Here is a 9057-nt window from a genome sequence, read left to right as displayed (position 1 = left end):
TCATGACTGGGCCGGAACGCTTTCTGGTGGCGACAGAGACGCCGGGTCGTTCTCAAAGCGCTTCAGGTCCATGAACTGGTTCAGTTCCATGTCGGCTTGGTTCGGCTCCATGAACGGCGAGTGTGGGTGCATCGGCAGGGTCATGGTCTGCTGCTTGCCGGCAGGGTAAAGATCGTTTAGGGTCGAGCCGTCGTCCGAGATGGCAGAGCCCTCGCAGATCGTGGGCATGGTTATCGGCGGAGATTCGCCTACAATCGCAGGATCAGAGTGGTTAAATGACAGCGGCGAGATCGACGGTGGCGGGACACCAATGTTCGACGGGCTGACCATCGGCGAGAAGGTGGGCGCAGTGGCGCTGTAAGGAGTGAAACTGGCAGCAGGAATGGCGGGGGTGTCTTGCGGCTGGGTCGCGAAAAAGCCCGGGCTCGGGAAATCCGACGGCGTCGGGGCGGTTGTCGCAGAGAGCGGGTAGTTGCGCATGTCGAGGCCAAAGCCAGCGCGTGTATCGATCCGCAGGTTTGGGTTGAGCGGGCCCAGAAGGTTTGGTTGTTGCGGAATCGGGCTGAAGATGTGTGGGCTCTGAACCGCGCTCTGGTTGTCGGGCTGGGTAATGTGGAAGCTTGGAGGGTTCTGCAACAACTGCATAGTCTGAAGGTCAATAGGCCCAGGGACGGAGCGGCTGCGCTGCCTCTTGTGGCCAGGCCCGCGCATCGTCATGGTGTGCTGGGGAGCAATGCCCCACTGTTGCTCTTGGAACATGCCAATATGGGGCTGCGCAAAGTTAGGCTGAGAGGCCGGTCGGAGAGCAGGCGATACCGGGGCAGACATCGACAGCGGCGGCTGCATCTGGTCGAAGAGAGGAGCCGGCGGCGGGGGAGGCGGAGGAGGAACCGGGATGTTATGACGGTTAATGAAAGCATCAAGGCTGACCAACTTGGCCAGCTGGGTGCTCAGCACCTTGGCGTTACCACCAAGCTGGTGCGTCAAGACCCGAGAAGCCTGGAAGTTCTCGGTGAAGTCGGTAACCTGAACGAAGGTCGACGTCGTGGACGAGTCCATGAAAAAGAGTGGGGGCTGAAGGAGCTCGATGGTGATGCCACCGTGCTCACCCTCGGCCTGGTTCAGGTAGATATTCTTGATAAAAGAAAAGGGGTACTCAATCTTGTACCCAGCCTGATCGTTGTTGATGTAGTATGTCATGGTGCACTTGTCAGGCGAGTAGAAGACGATCAAGTCCATGGCATTCTGGCCAACGCGCACCCATGTGCCAATGGTCAGGGACCGACAGTTCAAGTGGTGAATCAAAACCTTGCCCTGGCCGGAACCCTCGCCATGCCCGTAGCCAAGATACCCAGGGCGCCCTAGAAAGCCCGGGATACTCTTGCCGTGCTCCATGGCCTGCATGGCGAGATACTGGCGCATAGACTCCGGGATGGAGTCCATGTCCTCGCCGTTCTCGAGACTCTTCTTCGCCAACATCTTGATCTTGGCGCGGCTGTCCAGAGGGTTAGTGTGAGGCCATCGATCTCCACAGTGGTTGAGACTTACCGGTTCTGGAACCAGATCTGAACAGACCTCTCGGTCATGTTGATCTCCTCTGCTATCCTCTCACGTACCTGGGCCGTCGGGGTCGGGTTCTTGTTGAACTCGCTCTCTAGGGTAGCCAGTTGGTCCGGGGTAGCGCGCTGCCGCTTGTTGTTCTTTTGCTGCTGGGTCAGAGTACTCTTACGGGTCTTTTGCCGGCCATTGGTAGTCGTGCCGTTGGTCGAGGGCTTGGTAACCTTGTTTGGCGAGATGGGCTTTGTCGCTGGCTCAGGGGACTTGTTGGAGGGAGACTTGCTGGGAGAAGGGGTAGCCGCCAGAGACGGCGCACCGGGGGTAAGAGCATCCTCCGGCTTGAACTCTTGCTTCACCTCCTGCTTGGTCTCCTCGTGTATCGTCTCCAGTTTGACCTCGGCTTTGACCGCGTCGGTCGCCATTTTGACTTATGTTTTGGTCTGCGCCCTCAATACCTCTATCAAAAACGCAGTGTGCCTACGCGCAGGAAAGCTATGGGGATGGATTGCGCCAGACAATCAATCGTCTCACGGATAATCGCGCTGATGGGACGCTTGGTCTGTGCCACGTCAAGCGTCGAGGATGTCAAGGAGTGACGGGTTATCGCGCTTAGCGTATGAGAAGGAGCGTAGCAATGTTGGAATCGCGTGTAGTAGTAGTAGTAGTAGTAAGGAGCGTCGTCCTGAACCAAGGCGTTGGAACAGGAGGTTGTGTGATCGAGTATCTCTTGTGTGTGTGGTGTGTGTGTGTGCGTGTGTGAGTAGGCGTGTGCAAGTCCGTCGAAGTGACACAAGTAAAAAAAAAATGAGGAAAAATAAGACAAATCGGGAACCCGGAAGGAGTGAACGGGATTCCACTAAATTGAGTTTCGAATCTCGAAATCAGTTTTCAAGGGAGTGACTCTGGTGAGAAAAGCGAAAAGGCAGAAGTGGAGAGAGGGAAGGGGGGACAGGATGGGTAGTCGACGAACAAGCGTTGTTTGCTTGATGAGACGATCTGAGGTTGTGTACGAAAAAAGAGAGACTGGGGGGAGGAGCGAAGACAGCGGGGACGGGGCTTGAAGAGAGCGAGAAAAACCAAAGCGTGGAAGGATGGAACGCTACGGGCCACGGCGGGCCAGGAAGGGCGGCTCTCTGTCACTGGTCCCGCACTGTGAGCCGGCCTGGGCAAGTCTCTGCTGTCCAGCGGCTTTGGCTGCTTGGCAGAGACCGGGCAACGGTGGGACTGGGGCGAGCGGCAGCCAATCGCAGCATACGCTCTGCAGCAGGACAGTGCAAACCTTACGGTGAGACAGACAGGGGTCGTGTCAGGGGTACGTACCCTTCAAGCAAGGATCCGAGAATTCCCAGGGTCCCTCTTCCATTCCTCCATCGTACGAAGAGGGCGGATCGCTGTCCAGACAACATCAAACTCGATTGTCTGGGGGTTTTCCAGCAACAGCGATGCGCGATCTCAAGACACATCATCAGGCGCCGTCAGATGACGTCTGGAACAGACTACGATATTTACGATCTGGGCAGACGCCATGATGGAGGCACCAGCGAAGATCTTTGCGGACTGTGTCCTCTGTGTCACCCGCTGCTCAACGCTGTGCGACGCGGATAAGGGTCGACAGAAACGCTGAGCACAAGGACAGGGCTGGGGATGCATCTGTTTTCTGGGAACCCGATCGGTGATCGCGGGTTTACATCCTAGGATGGCCATACCGATGACGCACTGCAACGAATGGAGCAACGAGTGTCAAACAGCGAGAAGGCTGACTTAGACTTGACTCTTGACCGGCGACGACCCTCTTCGGAACATTGACCGAGGGCTCGCACGTGGTGATGAGGTGTTCACCTTATTAGACTGAGTGGTTCAGAAGTTGAGTTTCTCCTCCTAGGCGCGCTAAACCGTCATCGGCGCGGCGGTTCGCGAGACGACTGACCGGTATGTCCCGTTTGAGCATGCCGGGCCGCATCGGGGCAGTGGCTCAGTCGCCAAGAGATATTGCGGACGACTGGTCGCGATCCTGACTGCCGTGTTGCCTCTCCTCCCGGGCTGTGAATCCCCAGATTCCCATGATTGAAAAACAGCGCTTTGGCAGCTTGCTTGATGCGCAAAAAGAGCTCACATCACGGGAACAACCCGCGATCCGTAACAGGGCTCGGGACAGACTGTGGACCATGATTCGGGCGTAACCCGCTCTTGGGAATGAAGCCACACAGTGGCGAGGAAACAAGGTGGGTAGTCAGACGACAAGAGGCGTCTGTTTGCGAATGCAACAGCTTGATCGCAACCAGCAACCAAACTCTCGGGATATGGGGCTCCAGATGTTGAGGGTAGCTGCCTCGCTTAGGCTTTCACCTGGCCTGATAGGACAGACGTGGGCATTGATATGTCCCTGGCAGGACATGCTGCCAGAGACCAAAGACCTTTCACTGGTCCTTATGACATCTCCAAGTACACATATTCTACACTAGAAATCACTACACATGTGTATAAAACATATCCTCAAGCTCTGGAAAGGAGAGCGGAATAGGGGGAGCCCACCCAAAATCTTGTGGCACATGGTACACACAGTGCAGTTGCTGACCGTTTGTCGCGCACCTCGACCACACAGTGTCCATCTCCTCTGGGCACCATCGTTCGCGGTTCGCGAATCGCTCAACCCCCTGGAGACGGACGGGACGACAGCCGAACTTCAACGCCGACGACTTACATATCACGTGGAACTCCGTACCATGTCCACCTTCATGGTGTATAATTACATAAGACCCCTCTTGAGATTTGCGTCTCTCTCCAGCGTTCGCTGCCCTCGGCCTTTGCGATAGACTTCGTCGAATAAAAGCTCGGAAACAGCACTCGCTGCACTTGCGTGTGCCCTTGCAAACATAGTTGCCCCGGGCATCGCGCGGCTGCTGTGGACCGACAACAGCTGCTGTGGGCTGTTCTTGCGTCTGCGCTGCTGCGAGCTGCAGCCAGGAGTTGATTCCATCCATCCATCGACGAGGATTTCGCGGAGCGTGCGCGCAAACTGTGTTAAGTGTGCGGCTCGCCGTGTTCCTGCGTCAGTCCATGTGTTCTCTAACCGCCTTGCGTCTGTTGTGCTCCCCGAGAGCCACCTCATCGAGGACGTCGCTCCAACGACGGAGCCCTGTTCTTCTGCAGAAAGCCGACAACAAGGCGGCTCGCAGCAACCTGTTGTGCTCTCTGGATTTCGGACGCACTGGCACCATCGCTTTTGTGTTTGGTCGCATCTCCCCAGGCAACTTTTTTCGAGAGTCAAACAAAGCCCAATGCGCCCAGCAGTTCAGTGGGGTGATAGTCCGTTTCCTCGGCGCAAGTCCGATCAATCCAAGACCCGAAGAGGAATGGTCTTTCACAGTGCCAACAACACTGTTGTACCCTTCCACTGGTGTAGTGGAGGCAGTTGCCCACCAGAAACGTCGTGGGCGCCAGAGACGGCTGCCTTCTTCGACGTCAAACACGGGCCAGCCTGGAGGGCAACCAGAGTTGCGCCTGGACCCACTTTACCCCTGAGTGCTCTGCTGTGGGGCCTCCCACCTAACAGTCTGAGGCTTACAATCGATATGGACCAATCGCGGCCCATACGTCGGCCAGGGACCTTCCTCTTCAACGCACACACCACGACGACTGGAAGGAGTGGCCCGGCTGGCCGCTGCCGTGCTGCTGCGAGTTCTCGCTCTTTCTTGCCTGCACCCTCCTCCCTCATCGTTCCTCCACCCTCCCTCCCGCATGTGGCTCCGTCACCCACGGCTCCAATCGCGCGCTTTCCATACCCATCCACTGTTGTTTGCATACGAGCAGTAAATACCCCACTATCTGACCAAGCCCTTCCCCCACTACTGTTTGAGCACAACTCTGCTGCCGCGCATATGCGCATTGCTAAAAAGAACCACATGTTCTTTTACACAACGCAAGATTTTCCGGAAAAAGATTCAAAGAAAAGTTAAGTGCCAACTAGTTTAAACTTATTCAATTTTTTTGGTATTGCGCATTGTCTTCGTTAAGAAACGATATTTACTAGCAGTTTGCAAGACTCGGACGAAGAAGTCTAGGTCAAGTGTCAAGACGTAGTTCTTGGCTTTTCTTGGCAGAGCTATTCGTTTCGAGGATTGGCCAAGATTAAGGTAATCGCGCAACAAAAAGTACCTCGAAAAGTGGGGGAAGGCTTGGTTCGATAGTGGGGAACTACCATCGTTTGCAAACGGCAGTATCCCACATGTGGACGAGGAGAGGAACGTGACGTTGATCTCATATTTTCCAGGCGCGTGTGGGCTGCGTGTGTGCAGACAGCTTCCTGCACTGCAACGCCACGGCAGCTCGCCCGTAGCTAGGTCAAGAAGATCCCAGGGCTTTTCTTTCTTGGCACCGTCAGGAACAGAGCCGGTGAGAGATCATGTCAGCCAGATCAGAGAAAAAAAAGTTTCCATCACACTCAATTCTCTTGGCCCCCATCTTCCATGAGTCCCCTATCCCGTTCCCCCGCGAAGGATGACAACCCCGCTGAGGACAAAAGCAGGGCAAAGCCATGAGGTAGGTGAGATTGATTCGCCGATCTAATACTGTAGGAGGAAGAAAAAAAAATCCAAGACACACAACCCTCTCTCTAAAAGGAATTGACAAACAAGGTCGTCCCCTTTCACCACGCGTTTCAAATCCGGGTTTTACAAAGACAGACACTCAAACCTGGTGGGGTCTGTTTTTTGCTCACTCATCAGTAAGGGTGAAGCAGTGACACCGAGTGCCGAGCTGGCTCCAGTAAGAACGTCTCATCATGCTGGCAAGGTTAGAGCACACTGTCCTAGCCCACTGGAACGCCCGCGTTGCGATGATGAAAATCGTGAACTTTCCGGCTGTGATTTCTCTTGGGGTCTGCTGTACTGCCTGCGCAGTAGAAACGACAGCCGATGCTTGTTGTTATCGTCGCCATCGTTGGCATACAACGTTCATTGGTGGATATTTTTCACATTTCGACCCCCTTTGCTCAGACAGACCGCCTGCGAGCGTGTGTTTCACGCGCGACTCTCCCAGATCCCCCACACTGCAAACAGGACCGATCCAGGCTCGGTCTGAGAGAGGGTTGGCGTTGGCTACCAAGTTGCAGATCTGTGGATTGCGCGGTATCGATCGTTGGTTCGCTGCCGCAAGGCTCCTGGCTGGCTTCACCTCTTTGGACGATCGTGCATCATGGTAGTTCATGCGCTGAAAATCCGCAACGTGCTACACGAGTGGCCTGATTGGCTGGCGCTGGCCCAGCTGTTCATGCAGCTCTCCAGGAGCGCAGAGCGCAGCAACACGACGACGCCGCATCAGCGAAAACGCCTGCGGTCGAGCGGATTCTTTCTGGAAGAGCTCCAGAAGAACGAACAGGGACAGGCCCGGTTCTGTTGTGGTTGAAACAATCGGAGCCCGTTGGTCAACAATGGAATGCCATTGAGCGCAACAAAAGCTTGTTGTGCTTGCACACATGACCCCTTGACGTGGAAGAAGGGCAGCTTCGTTATAGAGGAAGCGTTGTTAACTTTGAAATCGCCGATCCTACCCCCCGTACGAAACGCATGCAAGTGGCTTGCTGAACTTAGCCGGCGCCAATCCACTGACCAAGGTTAGGCTAGCCCTAGATCTCCCACTGGGGCCGGCACGCCCTCCTCCAGATGGTGCATCCAGTCAGCTCTGTCGAGGAAAACACCTAACAGCTATCATTGGTTTGCGGTGCCGACCTGCATACCCGCTGCTGCGTCCACGCATGACGGCGTCGGCCGTCTGCTCCGCTGCTCTCAGGGGCAGACACTGCAGACACTGCAGACAGACATATTGCTCATCAACCCGGTTTGTGCCGGGCGGGAGCCGCAGCGACGACGATGCTCTCGGCTTTTGCGGGGATCGGTTGTTCTCGATTCTTTTTTTTTTCCCCCTGGATGTTTAAGGAAGGAAACCAAACGCCGATAGAACCTGGTACGGATTACGTAGGTATTTCGTGGTTCATCCGATGTTTTTCGATTCCTGCGAATCGACAACTTGCCTTTCGTTCATTAATTCTTCTCGAACTTTTCTATCTATCCCAAAGCATCCAACCAACGACCATTGAGCTTCTTGATCTGTTGTGGCATACCCCTGTCGATCGATCAACCGATAAAAGAGTCGATTGCCCTACCCCGGATCTGAGTTTCGATTTATGAAAGAGGGAACTTTGTAAGTCACAACGTGGCCACGTCATGGATTCATGTAGCTTTCTCTGTTCCTCACTACTGCAGGTGCCCGCTTGGCCTTGGCTGGCTGCCGCATCAATGCTGAAACCAGACCAACAACCGTTGCTGCGTTGCAACGGTTTCTTTCTCAGGCACAACGCAACGGTCAATCTGCCTGTTTCTGCTTCCACTCAAAGTTCAAACATTTTGGCATTGAGAAGTTCTCCACTCGCCGGCATGGCTCGATGATACCTTGCTGTCTCAGATCTGGCTGTTTCCCGACTTTTCTTGGTGTTGGGGTTCTTGCAAGCCCTGAGGTCAGATGCCGGTGAGAGTGAGTTAGGTTTCATTGTCTGAAACGGTATCTACGTCTGCTTGACATGATGCTAGTGATCCATGGTCAGCGGTCTGGCGCATAGGCATCTTGGCTGACTTGCAGACAATGCCGTCACCACCTGCTCATCCAGTTTGTCTGTCGACCTGGTATACTCAACAGAGAGCGGCTGCGCCGAGTGAGTTCATTGCTAAAGACGGAACAGCACTGCTGATGATGAATTAAACATCTTTCCCTCCCTATTCGCGCGCACCTCTCCCCAAGCGCCTACCTGCACGGCAGGTCGATCTCCCCTCCCAGTGTAACCACGCGCGGAGCGCATTATCAACTAACCCAGCATACGGAACCCTAAATTTGGCCGCCTTTCCTTTCTTTTCTTTCACTTCCCGTCCTTCCTCCACGCCATCGTCGGTAAGTTAACCGAGATCGACGACTGGCAGTGTCTCTGAGGTACACTATGGGCTAAGCTGTCTTGCTGCTTGTCTTGTTCCTGGAGAGGAGTTGGTACACGACAGGATGGGCAATTTTGCCAGACGATCCCGTCAGGGGTTGCGTTTGAGATGCTCAGAGTAGAAAGCAGAAGGCGGGGTTGGTGGGGGATTGGGGGCCGTATAAAAAAAGGATGGGAAAGCTATTGGTCTGGTTTTGAGGAGAGACTGCGTGACTGGTTGATAGGCTTCATTGGGTGATGCTTGCGGGAATGGAGAGAGAAGGCTGCCCTTGAGATGTCGGGAAAACACAAAGCTCATGTTGGCTTGGAGTGGGTAGTAAAGTAAGAGAGCATTACTTAGGGAGCAATAACTCAATGACGAGACTCCCATCGTAGAAACGCTCAGAGCCAGCATATCAGCCCATATCTTGCTATTCTCCTGTCTTCCAACCCAGAACCATACCATAGAAACTACCACTCAACCCGATCCCTCTGCAAGAAACACGTCAACTACTACACTAGATGTTTCACATTCCACCTAA

The 9057-nt window shown here is 54.6% G+C and overlaps 1 protein-coding gene across 1 annotated transcript; it reads right to left on the bottom strand.

Moving 5' to 3' along the window:
- Window positions 1-1979, bottom strand: CTHT_0069620 (putative sequence-specific DNA binding protein; the record flags this gene model as incomplete). Its single annotated transcript, XM_006697177.1, has 2 exons — window positions 1-1495; window positions 1549-1979. 2 exons carry the CDS (start codon window positions 1977-1979, stop codon window positions 1-3), a joined length of 1926 nt encoding a protein of 641 aa, XP_006697240.1.
- Window positions 1980-9057: the final 7078 nt, after the last annotated feature.

The sequence above is a fragment of the Thermochaetoides thermophila genome (genome assembly GCF_000221225.1).
Source record: "Thermochaetoides thermophila DSM 1495 unplaced genomic scaffold scf7180000011822, whole genome shotgun sequence".
In the NCBI taxonomy this organism is placed as follows: Eukaryota; Fungi; Ascomycota; class Sordariomycetes; order Sordariales; family Chaetomiaceae; genus Thermochaetoides; species Thermochaetoides thermophila.
Note: the sequence above shows the minus strand (reverse complement) of the source record. Positions and strands in the feature narration are given on the sequence as shown.